At 39.4% G+C, this 22581-nt stretch overlaps 1 protein-coding gene across 1 annotated transcript in view; it reads right to left on the bottom strand.

Annotated features, from left to right (window-relative positions):
- The window catches only part of LOC146310129 (uncharacterized), a 64962-nt gene that overhangs the window by 23208 nt on the left and 19173 nt on the right, over positions 1-22581 (bottom strand). Inside the window, exons 9-11 of the mRNA XM_084744255.1 lie at positions 22237-22530; positions 21798-22091; positions 18951-19271 (exon numbers count right to left, since the gene is read on the bottom strand). Coding sequence (XP_084600381.1) covers positions 18951-19271; positions 21798-22091; positions 22237-22530 — 909 coding nt within the window. The remainder of the gene's footprint in view (positions 1-18950; positions 19272-21797; positions 22092-22236; positions 22531-22581) is intronic.

Raw genomic sequence — 22581 nt, 5'->3', positions numbered from 1 at the left:
TTAAAATAAGTTTTGTCTCCTCCAATTCTTTTTCTCTCCTAGTTTTGTTTTAATATCAGTCTGATTATCGGTAGAGACGAGCTAAACTGTGATGGTGAGACAGTAACATGTAGAGACTGAAGACAGATGGTGCAAAAACAAAAGTAGAGACCAGGAGGAGAATATTTCAAGCAGCGATGCTGAAAATAAATAATATTAACTTTAACTTTATTTATATATCGTTCAGTGAACGCTGCTCTTTTAACACATTCATGCACAACACTGATTCTAATAGAGGAGTACATTGTAACCATTTGAAAACATGACTTGACTTGAAGTTGCTCACCTAAATACAGGTTAGGTAGAAGTCTCGACATCCTGGTCGATGCAGGTCACAGGTAGAAGCGTCCAGGTTCTAGGAGCAAGTCCAGGAGCTTCTCTCCTTGTACTCACAGAGGCAGGAGTTTCTCACACACAGTGTGAATACAGCCTAAAAAGCAAAGAAAGAGGAATTTGTAGGCGTGCATTTTACAACCCAATGTCTGTGGTATTGACCATTTGCAGTTTTTCATGATTGCTTACACATTAAAATTTAAAATAAGGTTTCAGGTAGTGAAACCTGACACCCAGTGAGCAAAACCTCAACCAGATCTGCACAACTATCAGCACATTTTCAGCTTCACACTTTTTGCAAAATACTAAACAGTGTTTTTCAAATCACTAAACACGTCTCTACATTAGACACAGAAATCTAATATCATGTTACTTCTTTGCCCTTTCAAAACACTGCCTTTCAAAATAAAACACAATTCAAACAGTGGTTCACACAAAGCCGGCAGGTGTACACACACTCAGCTGCTGAACAGTAAACTCTCCAGTCAACAGGTGACTTTACCTGTAGCAGATTTATCAAATATACATCACTGGTTGACCATGTTGTAAACATTGGACAGAGTCCAGCCTGACCTCGACAGATCTGCTGCTGCAACACTAATTTGGACATTTCGACATGAGTACAGGTGAAAAAAAACAACTTTTCTCTAAAGCTGAGTGTAATTCATACTTTCTATTTTGTCTCCACACATGATGTTGCTGTGTTCATGTGCTATTTAGAATGTTTGTTCTGATTTTCAGTGATTGCTGATTCTACCTTCTAAACTTTATCTCACTAAAATTAATCTTTTGAATCTTTTTTTTTGAGCAGTTACACCCTCGATTATTGTTAATGACTGATAAAAATGGTGAGGTGGGGGAGTGAATACTTTGTTAGGCAAAAAAAAAAGTTTGTGAACCACTGCCCTAACAATATCTCCATCTCCATCTCTATAAAACCACAAAGCCACTAGTTGCTTCTGAAAATGTGCCCATATTTGTATCAGTATCACATCACCCTGTCTCTATGAGGGCTTGTTTTTAAGTTTGCCTCGAGTATGGCCATTCTGAACAGCTATAAACACTTAAGTCCTGCACTGGTTCCAGTTTTGCAATCCTGACCCTGCCCGCACCCCCAAAGCTGAGATCCAGAACTGGCCTGATACCTGCAATTATCTCTAAGTCAAATCCACACCCACCTGTGTATATAAGCCCCACACTCTCCTGGTGCACCTGCTGTTTTGTCTCTACAACCTGTCTTCTTTAAAACTGTTAAGCCTGACTAGCTTATTATCCCTAAGTTAAATTAGTTCGTTCATTTTAAAGGATTATTTCTCTTGTATGATTTTTTGGTTTTTGGTTTGGTTTTGACCAGTTTCTGTTACAAAGTTCACGTTTTAAAACAGAAAAAGTCAGTCATCCAAAGTCTGTCTTTTTAACTAACTCCAGAGCAACAAAATTAAAGACCTCCTCCACTGAAAATTTAGGTTTTTAACTTTGTTAACATGAGTATGTGGTGTTTTTCATGTGCTGAGCATTCCTTGCTATAAAACTGCAGTGAGCAAGACCAGTCTTGACAAAAATGGTTGTGTGGAGAAGATGGGGACTGTTTGCATATTCATGAATCCCTGAATATTAAATGAAGGTGTAGAGCTATATGTAAGCCATTTTAACAAAGTCTTTGGACTTATTTAGCCAAAAAAACATATCAGATACAATTTATTACTTCTTGCAGAGCATTTTATATCATTTAAAACATGACTGGAGGTGAACTTTAAATACAACTGTTGCTAGCGGTTAAAACCAGACAAAGTTGCCTTTTAGATGGAAAGGAGAACTATTTCCATGGTATGAGAAGCCTGACACCACTGTTTCATAAATTATTATGAGTTTAGAGTAATGAAACTGCTTATCACTGTAAACTATATGTGTGGTGTGCAAAACAGAAAGCTTGACATGGTGGTAACTAATCATCATGCAGTCACTGCAATATAACTGATGCAGTAAAGTAAATATGCCCCAAAATTAGAGTGTTTGGTATCACTGTAAGCCAATCATAAAGAGACAGTACACTGTCAAGGTGTTCCAAATTCTCTCAACCCTCCACCCAAATCATCTCCACCCTTCTGTATCCAAACCTACAATGGTACATAACACTGCAACACAGCCAGGCAATGTATGGTGTCAGTTTATAGAGCTGGTATCATCAGTAGCAGTCTACAGGACAGTCAAAAATGACTGGAGTAAAGAGAAGTTTTGGGGCAAAACAGAATACATGAGGAAGTGTGACCTGATAAGGGTGGGGAAGAGATGCTTGGTCCACATATACATATGAACTTCCTCTTTCTTTGAAATGCACCGCCTCATCTAAGTAACACCCTGGCATGCACTGTACATGTACATTTATTGAGGATTAATTTATGTCACAGTTTTATTGACTTGTATAACTGTTATATCATGGTCCTACAGAGCTGAGTCCAACTTTTCTTTTCATTTGACCTCATACTGTTTGCATTAAAGCCAAAGGGAAACACAGATTATCTAGATTCAGCTGGATGAGTCAGATGAGTTTGCCCTGCACTGACCTTTATGATTAGCGAAACATGAGGTCATGATGGTTAACAGCAGACCAGACCACAGACCAGACACCACAAAGTTAAGACGTCTTCCCAGATGTTGTTTTGCATCTGAGAATAATAAAAATACATAATATGTACATTGGCTGCGACAGTTTAAGACATGGTAACATGATGAAAAACATAATGAGCATCTAAGGCATACATTCTTAGAAATAAGGGGTTAAAAGAGTTCAAAGGGTTCTACCCAGCACCATTTGCTTCTGAAGAATCCTTTTTACAGGAAAAGATTTGTCAAGGGTTTGTTGTTTGTAAGACAAAGGGTTGCATTAAGAACCTTTTTCATCTAAAGAACCTGTTTTGGAAGAATGGCTTTTGTTCTTGGTGTTCTTGGTGGAACCCCCTGGGTGGGTTCTAGATAAAACACAGTGTAAAAGGGCTCTCGGTAGTCAGTGACGTTTAAGAAGAACACAGACATTAGTCCTTCGTCCTGTCCTCCCTGTGCTGCTCTAATTCATAACCTGCAGCAGGCAGACAGAGGAGGGGCTGCCTCTGCCAGCAGCTCAGTTTATAACAATTTGACTAATTTTAAGATTCATCGCTTTCAGCTGGTTGATCTCAAAACTCATCAGCATAAGGGACATATTCATCAAGTCGCCCAATGATACTATGCACTGTGGTTGTGAAATTACAACTGCAGACTGGAGTTGTTCTTAAAGTAAATTTCACCTCACCTCGTCTCAACTGCAGCTTCTCTGTAAAAGTGGGGTAAACAAACACTCACAGAAGAGGACAGAGAAGCTAGCGCGACTATAGAGCAAAACATGGTAGAGGACTCTTTCTATAATTTCGGTTCTTTTCTTTTGCTGTACCTTGGTGTTAGAAGGTTAAGGAAAACCTGGCAACATGAAGAGTGTGTCATTGGCCTTGAAGCTGCATATATATTTTTTTCTTGCCAAAAACTTTCTTTTGCTGCGCCCGCCACCCCGACTATCCTCCCACTTTTAAGTTGCACATGATAACTTGCAGCTATGCTAGTGCTGCAGGCTAAGTTAGTATGACTGAGCATAATTACCAGACATTTTCTTCACATCCTAAGCCTCTGTTTTACTTTTTATTTCTACCACAATCTGAAAACTGGAAAGACTGTAGCTAACTCACTTAACTCAAACTTTATTCTTCAAGTTCAGTCTGCACAGTCCTCTGTCAGGGAGTCCAGTTAACGTCCAACAGTCGCTGCATAAAAAGGCTGCACTTGCAGGGAGCTACAAGCATGTTTTTTACAGCGTGTATCAGCTTCTTAAATGCAGCGGTTGGGGTTTGAATCTGACACAAATCAAAACAATGAGAAATGCCATCTTAAATCAACTAATTTGTTTGAAAACAATAGGCTACCAAACAGAACTTTGGATTAAAGTCAAACTTATTAATTTAGAAACTATTTATTTCAAAAACATTAATTTTAAGAGTTATTTCAAACACTTTAAAACATCTTTTTAAAACATTAGCATAATAACAATATGACAGACTGTGTGTGTTTCTTACCATGTGTCAGCGTGTGGGGTGATATTTGTGATGGATGTGTGTGTGTGTGTGTGTGTCACAAAACTGAACAAATAACTTGTTTCTTCCTATGTGTAAACAGAACACTCAAACCCGTTCACAAATGTGAATTCCTTGAAAATATACCAGAAACAGGTATGTACTGTATTAACTAGTGCTAGAACAGAAATGACATGGCAGCTGCTTTGTTGTGAAGAACATCTCTACACTGTGCGCTGAAGCAATTTGTTGCACAGTCCATGAACCCGAGCAGAGCAGGTGCTTCCCCCAATGTCCATGATTACCCTCTGAATGACCTTGAAGATATACTTCAGTTCCTTCAGATAATCAATGTTGAGGCAGTAAAGTAGTACAATCAGCACTGCAAAGCCATTTGGTACATCTTGCAACTCACGCAAAACAATGCGCTCCTCCAGGATTACGGCAACATCCACGATGTTCTTTGATTGGGCTGTCATCTCCGCATTTTGCTCTGTGGTGATCAGTAGGCCAACATTCACTCCTTTTATCACTGCCAGTACCTCCACAGCGTCAATGGTCTGAAGTATAGAAGAACATACAATGTGTATACCCCTAGCATTCAAAAAGATCCTATTTGCTGATGGTGCAGTTCTGCAGAGTTCCCTACCTTTGAATGTGTTTTGTTGTGGTTCTTTCTTCTGACATTTGGGCAGCCTTTGGGCTGCAGGGGTGGATTAAGGATAGCCCTCAACCAATAACCAAAACACAGCCAGAGGGAGGGGACTCTGCAGATCTTCACACCACTACACATTCTAGTGGGGCCTTTTGAAGGTAAATCCTATAAATTTTAACATCAAGTATGTCACACATTACAAATTACACATTGAATTTCAAACTCACACCTCTGAGAACTTGATGAAGTTTGAGGGATCCTCTCTCAAGATAAATGGAAGTCCAAGAAGTGCTGAATAACATTTTTTTCTGCTTTTTTGCATAAATCTCTTAACCCCTTCAGACCCGCATTTTTTCTGCTGGGCAAAAAAAAAAAAAAAAATCCATCTGATTCTGGCGCCTCTCCAACATAAAAACAAAGTTGAAAGAACAAATTTTTGCTGACTCATGTTTTTAATAGCTTTTTTTTTTCATGTCCATTACAATGGACGCCACGACACGATGGGCATAAAACATCATAAAAACTTAAGAACAATAAGGCTGAGTTTTTCCACATAGTAATCAATCAGGTATGACCTAAACTGGATCTGGAACTGGATGTTTGCACATGTTTGTGTCTGTGTACAGTTGTGAACATGCACATGAACTTAACAGGTGTATCACAGCATTGGTAAGGAACAGCAGTGAGGTCATCACCAGGAAAACCTGGAGCCTGCAAGAGGGTCTGCCTTGTGTGTGTGTGTGTGTGTGTGTGTGTGTGTGTGTGTGTCTGTCCGTGTGTCCTGTCTGTCTGTCTGTCCTGTCTGTCCGTGTGTCCTGTCTGTCCATCCGTCCATGTGTCCTGTCTGTCCGTCTGTCTGTCCATGTGTTCTGTCTGTCTGTGTGTCCTGTCTGTCTGTGTGTGTGTGTGTGTGTGTGTGTGTGTGTATGTCCTGTTTGTCTGTCTGTCTGTCTGTCTGTCTGTGGGTGTGTGTGTGTGTGTGTGTGTGTGTGTCCTGTCTGTCTGTCCGTCTGTCTGTGTGTGTCTGTCCATCTGTCCTGTCTGTCTGTCCGTCTGTCTGTCTGTCCTGTCTGTCCTGTCTGTCCGTGTGTCCTGTCTGTCCGTCCGTGTGTCCTGTCTGTCTGTCTGTCTGTCTGTCCGTGTGTCCTGTCTGTCTGTCTGTCTGTCTGTCTGTCTGTCTGTCTGTCTGTCTGTCCGTCCGTGTGTGCCTGTGTGCGCCTGTTTGTTGGTCTGTCTGTGTGTGTGTCTGTTTGTTGGTCTGTGTGTGTGTGTGTGCCCTGTCTGTCTGTGTGTCTGTCTGTCTGTGTCTGGCATTTCAAGAGTTAAAATCCTCAAAATTATTAACTATTTGTAGAATAGAATATATTAATCTATTAGATTTTTATAGCACTTTTTCCGAAGTGGACATTTTTTTTTCCCTAAACATCAGGAGTGTATGTAAAATTTGGATCACAGTGTTCTGCTGCCCTGTTAAAAAATTCAAAAATTTGTCATGAAAAAGGCATGATTACAAAAAGGTATGACATCATCACCAACACAGACAAGATGGTGCCCAAATAAAGATGAAATGTTGGCCCAAATTGGACAAAAATGTCCAAACGAGGCCAGAAGGTTAAACCCTATAGTTGGACTCTGACCCCACAATTGTACACTTTCATCATAGCCCTTAGGGAAGCAAATGTATGAACTAGTGTATTTCCAGCAGCCAGTTTGAAAAGAAAAATGTGAGCATTTCAGACACAAAATATGCTCACACGTGTCTATGAATTGATTTCATTTATCCTAAGACACTTCGGAAACAAAGAGGACCTTAACATCATGACTTGAGGTGTTCATCATCTGTTTATATTCCATTTTCCAAGCACTGCTGGGATGGACTAGATTCTTGCTAGTCCAACCCAGCGGTGCCTGAAAAACAGACTCTAAACAGATGATGACATGATGCAATGGTCTCAGAAATCAGTACATTTCACAAGTGTCTCCTTCTCAACAATTTCCTGTCTGCGAAGCGCAAAGGTCCGGTCCATCAGTGAATCAATCAGATTACAGTCCGGCTTCTTCTTCTTGACTTCATCTAGCAGAGATTCTCTCTCCTCTTCAAGGATGTTGGGAGTTCTACCTTGAGGGAAGTCTGGGAGAAAGTTTGCTATTTATGTGCATCTGTTTATTTATTTAGTGTAACTATCAATAATAGTTTATGTCTTTAATAAAATATTGTCCTCTGAGGGAAAAAAAAATCCTCATCTTTTTTCAGGTCCGTCTATATAATGACTAAACGGTGCATGATATTCGTGTTTTTGTATTAATGCAGCAGGATAATTTACATCAGTGTCACTCAGTTTACATCAGTGAGGATGTTTTAGACCACAGCAGACAGCAAACTGCACACTGACACACACCGAGGAGATGAAGATGAGACACAGCGTCTGGACACTAGTGACGTGTCGGTCGCGAACGATCCGGATCTTAGAGCCGGCTCTTTGAAGTGAACGACGGGAACCGGCTCTTGTGAGCCGATTTGTTTTTTCTCCTCTTTATTTTCTGTTAAAGCCTCACGTGATTGGCCAAGATGTGTGTCCACACTTAGTAGAAGGGAGAGGGGTTATAGACACACAGTACAGTGAGCACAGGAACAGGAGGGAGGGAGACGAGAGAGAACATGCGCTACAGACAGAGACAATATGCTGGAAAGGTGAGAAAATAGGCTCGTTCAAGATGAACTGTGCGTCGCCTGGAAAATAGACAAGATCAGGCGGCTGCAGCAGGAGGTGGTGACGAAAATCTGCAGTCAAGTCGGACAGTTTTCAACAGACTAGACAGAGAATAGAGGAAAAGACACCAACATCCTGTTAGATCACCTGTAGGTTACCTGTAGTCTGCAGACCACGTTCATAGATGAAGAAATAAAGTGTGTTCTTTATCGCTGACTGAACTTAAAATAGAAGAGATCCCCCTTCTGATACATGTAACATCTGTTATTTTATCTGCCTTGTAAAACCCTTTATTACTGTTATTCTGATAAGTCATATATATAACCTTTATTATTATCAGACAAAATATCTGCTTGTTGACAGATTAAAACTTCATTGCACAACAGAAGACTGATATGTCCAGTGTTAAATATTACAATTATACAGAAAATTTGTATTTTATACAACACATGGTGCTTGTTGTTAAAATTAAACACTCATGTAATACTTTTGTAGTACTCTCCACGTTGAGTATGTTGAGTATATAAATAAAGCCATATAAATGATAAACATTTGATATAATGTATGTTTTTTACATTAGTAATTTATTTTACACACAACTTGACATAATTTTTAGTAATGAATTGATTTAACAAAAAAGCACTTGGGAGCCGAGAGAGCCGGCTCTTTTTAGTGAGCCGAGCCAAAAGAACCGGCTCTCTAAAAGGAGCCCGAATTCCCATCACTACTGGACACTTCATAATGATTTAAAATAATGTTGCAAAGTGACAAAGCTTTCTGTTTGTTACTGAGACAGATATTTTAGTCAGGGAATTGTACAGTAACATCAGGATTTGTCATCAAACAAGTTTTATATCAGTCAGCACTTCACACACGCTCCCTCTCTCTCCTCCTTCGCAGTTATGATTAATCGGCGGGGAGTAATTTAAAAGTAAACAAATCGGACTTGGAGCAAAAAAACTCACACGCCACAAAAGTGTTAAATATGGGAAACATAAAGCTCCATCAGCTCCTCACGTCCATGCCTTTTTTATTCCATGTAACTCTCCCCAAAGATCAACTGCAGCAGATAAAAAAAAAGTCCTGGTCCTTATTTGACGCTCCAAAATCGAAACAAGGTCGGAGTGTGAGCTTCAAGTCAGTTTGACGCGCGTCATGATGCTTTCACTGCCATTTAGAACAATGGGTGCGTTTCAAATCGCGAGAATCAGACGCCTTTAGTGCGTTTTGGCCTTTAGAAGGAAAGGAAACAAAAGTAATATCTCAACAAACCAGTTATTTTGTGAGTATCACAACAACATGCCAGTAATAACAGGTAAGTTAATAGTTAAGTTAAGTAAGTTAATAAGGATGATTTTTTGACTTTAGAAAGTTAACGTTACATGTAGCTGTAATTATAAAACCATGCTGGCTGGCAAAGACAATGTTAAGTTACCTTCACGTTACTACTACTGAGGACGTTGAGAGACATTCAGGGACAGCAAATGTTCAAAGTCATTTTTCTCACTTTTCACTTTTTGACATATGGTAGATTAAAATGCTCATAACATTCAAACAGTTATGAATAGCAGAGAACTTCTAATTCATGGAAATAGACCTATCAAAAAATTAAAATATTAAAATGCCACCATGCGACAGTTTTCAGAGGCCACCGCACAAATAAAAACAAGTAGCAAACGTTTTATGTCCTCCTACCGCTTTTCAATTCAATTTTCATGAAGAAAAATATAGTCCTTAGTCCAGCACATGGAGGTCCAACATGAGGTGAGGAAAATGAATGCATGTGATCATGCAGGCACTGGTTGACAAAGGGGACTGTGCAGGGGCAGTGTTCTGAGCATGTGCAAAACCCATCACACTATTGTACAAGTTGGCCAGTCTCACATTTCAAAGTAGACTGTACTATTTCATTAGTTGGAAGGATCAAAACCTAACATTTCTAGTTGTCTCAACTTTTTGTCAAAATTTAGTTGACCTGACGCACAAAAATAAGTTGAAGGAACTAAAAGCAAAAAAATAAAATAAAAAATTGCAGTGTATAATACGACCATGGTTTAACCTTGCCTGGACTATTTTTTATTTTGCTGCTGTGGTGGCAATTTCTGTTGAATAAAGCACGGAGTCAGAAACTTGTCTTTCTGTAAGGTTTACTCAAGCATGTGCAGATGGACTCACAGCACAGTCAAAGAATGAACTGGGCGGAATGAGCCCAGAACAGAGAATGTGTCAGTGTTTTATACACAGATAAGTGCAAGGTCAGGAAAGGGTGAGTTGCATATTGTTATCACATGATGGTACAGGACATTCAGAAAAACAATACAGCACTTCTGGCTTGTTCTATCTCATGTTGTCTTGTGCATCATACAAGTATATTGGGCCTTCCTCTCTGTCCTGTATTTAGGTACTTACAATATGCAGATACAGGATTACATCAGAAATGGGAATTTCTATCACACTGCCAAATCCAAGCACCAAACTGATGTGTTTCATGTGCAAATGCATTGCAGTGTTTAAAGATTACAATCTCCAGAGGCACCACTTTGAGAAACACAAACCAGACAAACTTTCCAGACGGATCACAGGAGAGGGCTGCAAAAGTGCAGAGTTTGATTGCATCTTACAACCGGAGCTGTACTACGATGATGCAGTCATGCACAGCCCAACAGAAAGCTGCAGCAGCTTCTCTCTGTGTGTTCTGGATCCTGGCAAGAAAAAAAGGACAATCACAGACTCGCACACCATGAAAGACTGCATGTTGGCCGTCGTGGACGAGGTGATAAATGATGAAGTGTACTGAATTTGTAATTGAATAGCCCTGCACTTTGAGATATGTCAGGGTCAGATGTGACCAAAATGTTTTATTTATTTGTTTATTTTTTTTATTACAAAAGTGGGAAAAAAATTGAATTTCTGCTACCTCAGGTTCTGGTTTGTTTTTTATGCACTTTTTGCTGTACTTGTGTCAGATGTGAACAAATTTAAAAGGGAAACAATGAATAAACATTGCTTGTTTTTCATTACATTAATTTGTGTTGGTTTAAAATTTGTCATTACCTGCTGCTTACCACTGAAAATATCTGGCCCAGCTAAAATTCTTTTTTGGTTTTTTTTTATTTTTAATCTGGCCTGATTGAATCAGTAATTGAATATCCCTGCTGTAAGCCATTACTTCTTGTATCAGTGTTGGGGAAAACATAATAAAGGAGCTGCTGTTAAAAAAAAAAAACATCTTTGATTTCATGTTTTGTAGAAGCCTTATATGAAGACAGTTTTATTAATTAAAAAGTAACCCATATTAAAAATGCAAGAAATCCATATTAGAATAGGGCTGTAGATTAGTGATAGATAGATGAAGTATTATTTAAAAATGAAAGTACAGCTAGTAAAATAACCCTGAAACACCAAGCATTTTTATAGGGTTTTTGTAATTATATACAAAGATAGTCTGAGTAAAATTTACTAGCAAGGGATGAGTTCATTTTATGTCATAGAAAGAAAATTGCTAGTAACTATGAAGGAAGACAAGCACACACAGCTCTCACCTTCACTCATCTGTACTGAGTCACATATACAGCACATTTACCAAAGTATGACACACTCAGTTTCAGGACCACAGTTACCAAAGTCTCTAACAAAGTATCTTTTTACAGTCATTTATATTATCCTTCTAACAAAACTATCAAATTACATTGAATTATAAAATACATTTTTAACCTCTTTATTTTATTCTTATGGACTGAACTACTATGTTTTTACAGTGTTAAATGAAAACAGCTTCAACCTAACAGCACATTTCTTCGGCAAAAACTCTGACAAACATGAGTTAATCATTTCAAAGTGCTTGCTGTATGTAATGACTTAAATAAAAGGGAGTAGTAACAAAGACGGATGGAGGAAAACAACCACAAGCAGCTCTCGCCTTGCCAGCTGTAAGTGGAACTCCAATGCATAACCCATAGAGGACGCTAGATTAATGCCTCAGGCCTCATATACATATGTGCCCAAAAAATGGAGCAATTGTGACAGTGAATTAACTTAAGGTGAAAATATATCAAATTCTGCAAGAAACTCAACAAAAAACAATAAATGAAATTCAACAATGTGACAAAAAAGATATACAAATATAAAATAAAATAAAATAATATTGCGATCAACTTACCATACATGAATCCAAACAATTTTCAATGTTAAGCAAACATATTTTGAATAATTGTGTATAGAGAAAAATTGATAATAAGCAAAAATACTATATAAAATACAAATGTGCAGAAAAGACACAGCAAAGTAGAATTATCTGAGACTGGAATGACAACATAACACTCCATAGGTAAAGCATATACAGTAATATACTGCAAGCTAGAATTAGCATGTACAGGGGTAAACGGTTGAATCCAATTTTAGCAAGATTTAAGAATAGGGATGCACCAATACCACTTTTTTTCTGACCGAGTACAAGTACTTAAATTGGGGTACTTGCCAATACCGAGTACTGATATTAGCACTTAATAATGCCATTAAAGTTCTTACAATAACTTTTAAAACATGTTTTATTTTCATTAGATGGTCACTTTCTAAACAAAACAAATCATTGTTGCTGTTTCGTGCTACAAGTGTAACCATGGTTACAATACACATTACATTTTTAAGTTATTTGTAGTTAAGTTAATTTACTGATTTTGTGTTCCTTATTAAGCTGTGCAGTTTACTGTGTATATTTCAGTATAATAATTTCACATTATTATGGACTTGCAGAATTAAGTTTACTATAATAAATGGTGTTATATATGATAATTATTTAATTATCATTTACAAAATTTTAACTAGTATTTTAATTACACATTTACATGTGTAGTGTTTAAGTTTCTTCTTCATGTCTTTCTTGTCTAAGCACTAATTAGTTCCTACGTGTCATTGTTTAGGGGGGACAGGTATGACTGTTGTGACATGTGTGCACCAGTTTTGTTGACCCTGCTGTGAACCTCAAAGAGTGAAGTTGCGTGTTTTGTGCTGTCAGGTTGTTTTGGTGAAGAATAAGTACACAAAGAGAAGTTGTAGCAGCTTATTATGAAGAATGGGGCGGCGGTGTTTTTTATTCATCTTCAGATTAAATTGCTGAGGGATCCAGCTAGTTTACACCCACCAGGACTTATTGGACAGCAGCTGGCTGTGGTCTACAAGTTGCTGCGGTCATTAGTGGATGATGTTGAGGACAGCGAGTCCCTCGCTGATGATGATTTTCGTATCCAAACAAAGAGGGTAAGCATCAGCAAACACTTTGAACTCTGCATCATGGCGGATCTTTAGATGTTTACTTGTATCGAGCAGCTACTTTCCGTGACGTGGTATCGGGTGTGGGGTATCGGAGTAGTTTTATGAGTATGAGTACAAGTACGTGAGGACAGTATCGGACTGACACCAGATGCTGGTATCGGTGCATCCCTACTTAAGAATATTAGATAAACTCATGTGAGTAACAAACATATGACATATATAGCATGATATGACATAAAGTATTTTAAACATTAGTTCATCATAATCATGTTTAAATAAGTGAGAGCTGAAGTTTGCATTGTAGCATGTAACCACTGGGGATCATTTAAATTCAAATTTAACCTGCACTAATCAAGTGTGAGTCTGTACGTACATCTTCATGCTGTTCAAACTTGACCTGTGTGAAAAGGTGATTTACAAAGTGTCTCATTCAGTGTAAAGTCTGACACATTCTCACTGAAGAGCTGGACAAAACTGATATAGAATATAGGTTGAATATAGGTTCACCAGGTAGATCAGGTTGTCAATTAATCACAGTAATCGGCGGTTTGATCCCATTTGTATATAGTGTGTGTGTTTATATATTTACTGTACACACACTCACACACACACTATATTAGGTACTCCTGTACAATCTAATGCAATCTAATACAACTGTTCCTTCATAAACTCCTCTTCTTTAGTGTGTATGAGGTTTTGTAATGGAAATAAACAACTGAAAAAAAGCCTCCATACTGCTCATCTCCTCAAGTGCTGACATGCTGTGCGCTCACAGCATACAGTCACACCACACACACCCAGTTCAGACACTGTGGACACACACGTGACCGTGGCTCCAAGTTAAAGATCTACAGTGAAGATTTAGGTTCAAAACACGGTGTGGAATTATGCGTTTCAAATCAACTTGGCATGTGAGGGCTTTGGGAAACTTGGATTACACCAGACGAGCAGTATGGAGACTTTTTTTTTTTTTTTGGTTGCTGTAACATTTGTGTCAATTGTTTGGGAGATTCTGCAACACTGTTTTCCTGTGAAATTCCAGCAGGAACGAAATGTGATCTTCAATCTGCATGAGGGTGAGTAGATACTGACTGTATTTTCATTTTTGGGTGAACTATCCCTTTAACACAGCAGGCCTTTATGCACACAGACACATGATGGAGACACGTACGCCAGTTTTCATCATAACAGCTCTGTTTTCTGGACATATTTAGATTTTAGCTTCTGTCTTTCCTCGCTCATTCTCTAATTTTTAGATCTTATTTTATTGATGTCACACTTGTCATTTTTGAACAAAGAAAAGGGAAACAAAGTTTATAATGAAAGAAAATAATTATGAATAAAATGTTTGTGATGGCTAGTAAAAAAGTAATAGCTAGTAATTTTTCTTTATCAATGATAAAGGAAAATGTTCACCAGTTAAATCTAAAAGTTTTGATAAATATTCTCATGTTCTCCATAAATGTCCAGAATGTCTCTAGCAAGCGGCTGCTGTGCAGTCACATAACTGGATTCTTCTTCATTAGCTCTGTCCTTTACAACAATATCCTCATACACCTCTTCCTCACCGTTGGCATAGATGTCCTCACTTCCCACATCATTTTGACCTTCGTTGTTCTCTTCTCTCTCACTGTCATGATCTTCAACTTTCTCCTCTTCTTCCGTCCCTCTTGGTTGCTCCTCCTGAGTCCTCTTGGAGTGAACTGGTTCAAAGTTCACATAATGCTCCTCTTCAGAGTCTTCGTAACATTTCCTGACAGTCACTGGAACACAAGTATAGGAACAGAATGCGTCGTGAATATTACAATCAATTTTCATAGATGAATGTATGAAAAAAGTCAAACAAACAGCAACATTTAGTCTTATAATGTCATGTGTGTCCTGGTGAGCACAGACATTCAGTTTGGATCAAGCCTCCAGGCTGCTTGGCTTCTTGTCTTCTCCTGTGGACCAGACAGACCACCACCAAGACCAGCAGGAGCAGCAACAGGATCCCAGCAGCTACTGAGGAGACCAGCAGCAACAAAGACACTAAAAAAGAAAAAAATATTTTATTATAAAGTGTATCCCCTCTCTGACAATGATACCTATGATCCACCATTCACATTACAGCTTGATAATAAGTAATATGTAAAGATGGAATTACAGTGTAATAAATGATTCCCCTTTTTGCTTGGGAACATTTGAACCCCCTCAAGGACCCCTAGAGATACCCACACCCCACTTTGAGGACCACCACTTTAATATTACAGCTAAATTTCTGTGATAGGGTAACAATGATACCCAGAAAGCAGGAAAAAAAAAGAAGGAGAAATAGGTCTTCTCTTCTTTTCCCTTGCCTATAACAAATCTGACTCTGTCAGGCCTGTGGTGTCTGAACTGGACTGGACATATATGACACTATTATTATACATATATACTATTATATGCTACTATTATTTCTGCTGTTATTATTAGATATTTGTGCTAGCAATCGCTCTACATTATTCAATATTACATTTAACTATATAATTATTATTATTATCATGGTTGTCTGTATCAGTCTGCTCTTTCACACCAGATTCTTTCAGACTGTGTCCAAGGTCCATTAATCTTTCTTTCTTTATTCACATTGCCACTGAGCGTACCTGAGCATACAGTGTACTTGTCGTTTTTATTTTGTGTATTTTGTCTTTACATTTATTGCATGCTACTATGACAATTTAATTTCCCTTGATAAAGTTACCTATCTATAATAATTTCAATAATTTCTCTTGTGGAAACAAAAAAACAAAAGTAGTTTTGGTATTGTAGCTGAAATGCTAAACCACTGGTTTCTACTTAATTATACTGTTCAATCTTCTGTTTCATTCTTCAATGTTTGATTTTTTGTTGTTTATTTTAAAATTATATTTAAATATTTAAAACACTGATGTTCTTTTACATGGAAACAGTTTCAGTGTAAGTTCCATGAATCAGGGCTGGGACAAAGCTTGGGTGTTCCAGAGGTATTACCGTATACCAGGATATTAAAAAATCCTGACACATGATTTTCAGTACAGTCATAAATACAGACACGCCTCCTTTTATAAAACTAATTGGGAGGCACTCTATTAAATCACCAGGGGTCAGTCCCTGCATGGCAGTGCAGCTGAGCAGAAAAACATGGCAGTAAATAAACAGAAAATAGCGCCGTAAATGCACACTTTAGATTTAAGTTTGTAGCTTCTCAAGACTGAAGCAGAGCTCCTGAGTGTTTGTGTTATTCCCAGCTGTGGGAATAGTGTCACTTTGACGATCAGCTTTGCCGACATTAAGGCAAAACTACAGTACAGTGGAATACAATCAGTTTTACACAAATACAGCAGTAATACCATATACCCATTATGATGTCAGCAATCTATTAAAATATGAAAAAATACAGATAAGATCCTACCTAAGCCTAACTGAGACCTACAAAAATACCCATTTTCTGTTTTCTTATTTTTAGGCATTAATGCTTTAAACTCAACAACCAAAGTAATTTATTCATGATAAATCATCATAAACCACCTTCTCCTACTTATTTGTGTAGTTTTACCTCTTGCTTGAGGACAATAGCAGCGAAAATTCTGTCTGAAAGGGTAGAAACCCTAGAAATCACCCTAGTTATTATTGGAATAATACCAAAGAATCATGGTTCCTTCCTTGTCCTAGAAATGAAGCAATATGAGAAATAGATGGTGATGGAGCTCTGCTCTTCTCCACTATTTTGAACATAAGCGACCCTATCTTATACCTGGCACAAAGCTGTTGTGCTGGTGATGCAGGTGGATTATAGGGGTGTGTATCTCACTGACTGAGACCAATTCAATACACATCACAATACATATTGAACAATACTATATATCTTAGAACTTTTTCAATGGCCAACGATTTGGTTCAATACAATTCAGTTCTGTCACAATATGATATGATATGATGCAATGTGTCAGTCTTTACATTTTGATTCAATCAGTTGCTATTAGTTTCAAAAAGAAATCCTGATAGTTTTACTAAGTACAGTAACAGTAGAAACAGAGAGAAGGAGACATTACAGTGGTGTTTACACATGTCTGGTATAAATGAGATCCTGTAGCCTAAATGAGAATCAGTGAACAAACTTTAAAACTGTTTAAAATATCAGTATATTATGCAGTAAGATGATGTGCTGCTCTGTTTCATATAAAGAGTGCTGTGGTTTTGATTAGTGTGGAGGAACAGTGATGCTCCGTGTTACCTGCTCTGACAGTGACATGACGTCTCTGTGGGTCAGACTTGTGTCTCTGTACTCTGCTGTCAGACATGTTTTGCATAAATGATCTGCAGCAGAGTTTCTCATCTTTCTTATAAAACCCAAATTCAGTCTACACTTAAATGTTATGAAAGTTTGGTGGTGCAACGCGGTACAATATCACTTCTGTTGTCTGTTTTCAGCGCCATCTGTTTGGAGTAAATGAAGAGGAGACACAGGAGAGGAGGGAGGGAGCGCTTGTTTTGTGTGAGCGCAGCAGCAGGCATCCAACAAGAGCGGTGCAGGCAGAGACAGGAGGAGAAAGAAAATGGAGAAAAGTTACACTGGCAGCTCCCTGATGCAAACATTAAACTTATGCACATCCTAGTGAGATACATTGATATGCTAGTGCTGCATCAATTTGTTTGTGATTCATGTTCAGTACAGGCCGTCTCAATGCACTCATATCTTATGCAATAAATTCCAATGCATTGGATGCATGAGTGAATCATGACACCCCTAGTGGATTAGCTATCTTACACTGGCAGAACTGCCATTTTGCCACAACTGCAAGACAGCAAATGCACTTGGTGCCTGGTCCTTGCAGCCATGGGCAGAAGGTCTACAAATGAAGGAAAAACAAAGGCATGCAACAGCAAGTTTACATGTTGTGCTTGATGCATTAGAGTAAAACCTACTTGCGCTTAAGATCCAGCTAAAACCTGATTGAAAGTCTGTGGCCCAATACATCTGTCTGGACAAGATAGCACACAGGGTGTTGTTGTGCACGGACATATCTCCACTGTCACAAAACACCCTCATTTATATTCAGTCTTTTCCTCACAAAGAGGTGTCAACATATTTTCTATCAGCAATAAAGTGGAAATATTAAAGTTAAAACCTGCATGTGTGTGTGCATCTCACACTTGGCTGAGGCTTGGCTGCACACAGTTCTCCATAATCACAGTACACCTTTCATTTATGTTAAACAGCTGTGCGTGTGTGTCGTTAAAGTTAATCTCACTAGCAAGGAAAAGGGAATTATTATTTTAATTATAAAACCTGCAAAGTGGACACGGGGCGGGATCACAGCTGTCAGATCATCTTTAACAGATCAGTTAGAGACAACTGAAGCAGCTGTAGTGTTTGTGTCTATGTGTGTATTGTAATACAGAAAAACAAAAATTAAACAATTATGATCTATAAGATACAAAATGAAAAAGACAATATATCTGACCTCCAGACTGGCCCGACCTGGAGAGAAAAAGGTCTGTGTACTTCTGTCAGAGCTGGTTGAATATACCTGTGCAGAATTTGCGCACTTCAAACTTCAGATACATTTTCTGATTTCCTCATTGCTTCACAGCCAGACTAGATCAGTTTGCCTCTCCTCTCTACCTCTCACACTCCTCAGCCAGTGGAGCTGAATAATGGTGATAATAATAATGAATTGCAAAATACAACACACTTTCAAGGTGCTGCAGTGTAAAACATAACCAGCTACATATCTGCACAGCATTTACTGTTGATTTATTGTATTGCTTTTTGCTAAATGTAAAATAAACTATTTACACATGAAGCTGCTTTGGAGAGCTTAAATACTGCCTACTTACATTTAACGGTGACACTCATTGCTGTCATGGTAGATGAGAATTTCCTTGAGGACAGTGTGACTTCATACACACAGCTGTAGATTCCCTGGTGTTCATACTCAGCTACAGGGAAGTTGAAGGAGGCTGAGTGGTTGACTGCTGGCTTGGTGTCAGTGATGTTGGAGCCAGAGAAGATGAGAGAGAAAACACCTCCAGGATAGCTGGAGTTAATGGAGCAGGTGATGATGAAGCTGTAACCCCTGGTGACCTCTGCACCTTCAGGACCCCAGACCAACCCTCTGTTAGGAGATGTCAGGGAGATGCTGGGCTGCTGCAGTGGCACTGGGTAAAAGAGAGATGACATAAACACAATGCAGAATAGATGTCATTAATTTTTTCTGGAGAAAAAAAACAAGCAGTCTCAACTCATTGCAAACATTTTGAATGTGAACTTTAAAGACAACTAATGAGAGGTCTGTCAACCTGCCTCTGAATTTTGTAATTTTGGTGCTAGAGAACACCCGCTAATTGTGCATGATGTTCCAGTATATCAAGTGTTGACCACACCATGAAAATTTCATGTAAATCAAATGATGATTGTCAGACAAGCTTTACTTCCCGATACCATTAAGTGATGCAGAGACTGCTTATTATATTATCTTATTATAATTATTCGTTTGGGAGACTCAATGAATAAATAATGTAATGTCAAATTAAGATATAATGTAATTCTGCCTTTTTATTTCAACTTCAGTTAATTTCTACTCAATTTACCCTTGGCCTGTGGCTAAAAACAGCTATTGTACAAAAATGTTTAATAAGCACTAATGCTATTCAAATGCTTTAAAAAGTCAGGTGATGTGGAGAGCTTGGATTGTAGCTTTTCAGTGGTATTGCATTTGTCTCGTGGACATTTGGCCATCTCATTTACAGGCTCTTCAACAAAAGATCAAATCATCAAGGAAACCCATGTAGTTTCTACCTCTGAGCCACCTGGCAATGGTTATAGGCAAATAGTCCCAAGCTGGTTTCCCTTATCAACATCGGTTTCGATCTGAGATCAAAACCAAGCAAAAGAGTCTGGGTGACCAGGAAGCAGGGGCGAAAAGTGCGGAGTGGGTCTGGACAATAACCTGAATGCTGCTGCTGCAGCTCTTGAGGACAGGCAGCAGGAAAACTAGACTGGAAGAACACCTCTGGACGATGGCCTAACAAGCAGAGCAGGTCTGTAGGGTGACTGGGAGGCAGGGGTGAAAGGCAGAGCATGTCTGGATGACAGCCTGAATTCTGGCAATATAGGTGGAGTAGCAGGTGGAGGATGATCAGACCATTGGAGCACCTGTGGAGGACAAGCAGGAGGACAACAGGAGAAGTAGATGACCTGGAGACCTGTGACAAAGATGGGGCTGCTCAGGGAGCCAGTAAGGTAGGCAGAACCACTCTAGAGGCTGGCAGCAACGGTGGTGAACCTTCTGGACGCCAACACTGAGGCTGGAACACAGGAAAAACAGCTTGGTCTAGATATTCAGTTGCAGGTTGGACGGGCTTTTGGATTCTGGTGTCTGGAGAGCATCTTTACAGCAGGTCCAGAGTCTGGCAACTGAAGTGAAGAACTGGAATCTGGCAACAGGCATACAGGGCTGGAGGCTGACAACAGCAAGACTGGCAGATGAGCCGGTAGATCCATGGAAACAGGAGAATGAAGCAGCATAGGAATGCTGTGAGCTCAGGTGAGTGATGATTGTAACATGGCCACTAAAAACAGCTTCAAGTCAGGATTAGTGGATATCTGTAGCACAGCTACAGGGGACTGCTGTGGCTTGAGAAATGGGGACTGCAGTAACTCAGAAAAGGGTAATAGCTGGTGTGGATCAACAGATTGCTGCAGTACGGGAATTAGTGACAACTGCAGCTCGGGAAACCAGGAATGGCAACGGTTCAGCAGAAACCAGGGATGGTTGTGGCTCAGCAGGACCAGGAGATGGCTGCACGTCAGCCCTAACAGGAGATGGTTGCTGTTCAGTAAGAACAGCTGTTGGCTGGACAGGAGAAATACAACAGGTGCTTCCCGGGCTGCTGACTCTGAAGCAGGTGAGACAAAGGATGACTCAGGAACAGACAAGGTGCCAGCCAACCCAAGGGCTGAAGAGACATCAGCTTACTTAGGAGCTGTCTTAGGATACACCAACAGGGGTGAGAGAGACATTGGCTGGGATAATGGGCACAGAATCTCTGTGGTGCTGTGACAGCTGGAGGTAGCAGGAGGTGTGATGTCAGACAGTACTACGTTTCTTTCAGACAGTGGCTCTAGGAGAGGGTCATGCAGGGAGCTGGCTGGCCTTGTTGTCAACTGGCTGGAGGCTAGAAGTCTGGGTGCTGTCATGTTCTAGAGCGAGGTCTAGCATAATAGAGACCAAAGAGCTACACGATATAGAGCTAGAGATCAGGGAGCCTTGACGTTGTCTGTGACCTTGCTTTCTTGTGGACCTGTCTTGAAAGCTTACCAAGTTTCCCAGAAACAAGCTAGCCAACTCATGAACATGAACTTACTGAGGGCTAGTAAGTTGATGGCTAGACTCCACAAGAGTTGGAGGTGACTGCTAGAATGAGTTTGAAAAACAACAAAAATACAGGACAGTCAGGCACCTCAAAAATTGTGTGAGGACTTTAAAGAAAGCAATTTTTCCTACCAGTAACAGAGAGTCTGTGAGAGTCACTTAAGGCAGAGCTGAAGTCTTGACTGGACTCCACGGCAAACATAATACAGCATTGAAGCAGCAGATATTGCCGTTGAGCCGAGGTGTGTCACTTTATGTTAACTTCTTGTTATTCCTATGTAAACAAGACTGGGAAATGCATTTTCCTCACCATTGACAGAGAGTCTGACAGAGTCACTTAAGGCAGAGCTGAAGTCTCGACTTGAAATCCTTTTCTGATACCGACACTGGTATGACCCCTCATTGTCAAAGGTTACTCTCGGGATACTGAAGGTAGCAGAGTTGGTACTTGATGTTTGGGTCTTTCTGAATGAGCCTGAATATTTCTGCAGGATGAATGTTCCACCTAAATGCTGAGTTGAGATCAAACAAGTGATATTGAAGTCCTGACCCCAGGTAACCACACCAGCAGGATTCATGGAGATGCTGGGCTTTGGGAGGTTCACTGAAAATATAATACAAGATTAGAATGGTTTATTGTATACTGCCATGGAGGTAAGGTCTTGTCCTTTATTTCACTCCTTGTCATCCCCATTTAATTTAATTCAAGTTAACAAAAATTCAAGATTGGGAAATTTGTTTTTCCTTACTAGTGACAGAGATTCTGACAGAGTCACTTAATGGGGAGCTGAAGTCTCGACTTGAAATCCTTTTCTGATACTGACACTGGTATGACCCCTCATTGTCAAAGTTGACCTTGAGGATACTGAAGGTAGCAGAGTTGGTACTTGATGTTTGGGTCTTTCTGAATGAACCTGAGCTTTTCTGCAGGATGAATGTTCCACCTAAATGCTGAGTTGAGACTGAACAAGTGATGCTGACGTCCTGACCCCAGGTAGTGACATCAGCAGGATTCATAGAGATTCTGGGCTTTGGGAGGTCCACTGAAAATATAATACAAGATTAGAGTGATTTATAGTATATTGCCTTTGAGG

The sequence above is a fragment of the Lutjanus erythropterus genome, chromosome 19, assembly GCF_056507025.1.
Source record: "Lutjanus erythropterus isolate fLutEry1 chromosome 19, fLutEry1.hap2, whole genome shotgun sequence".
NCBI lineage: Eukaryota > Metazoa > Chordata > Actinopteri > Lutjaniformes > Lutjanidae > Lutjanus > Lutjanus erythropterus.
Note: the sequence above shows the minus strand (reverse complement) of the source record. Positions and strands in the feature narration are given on the sequence as shown.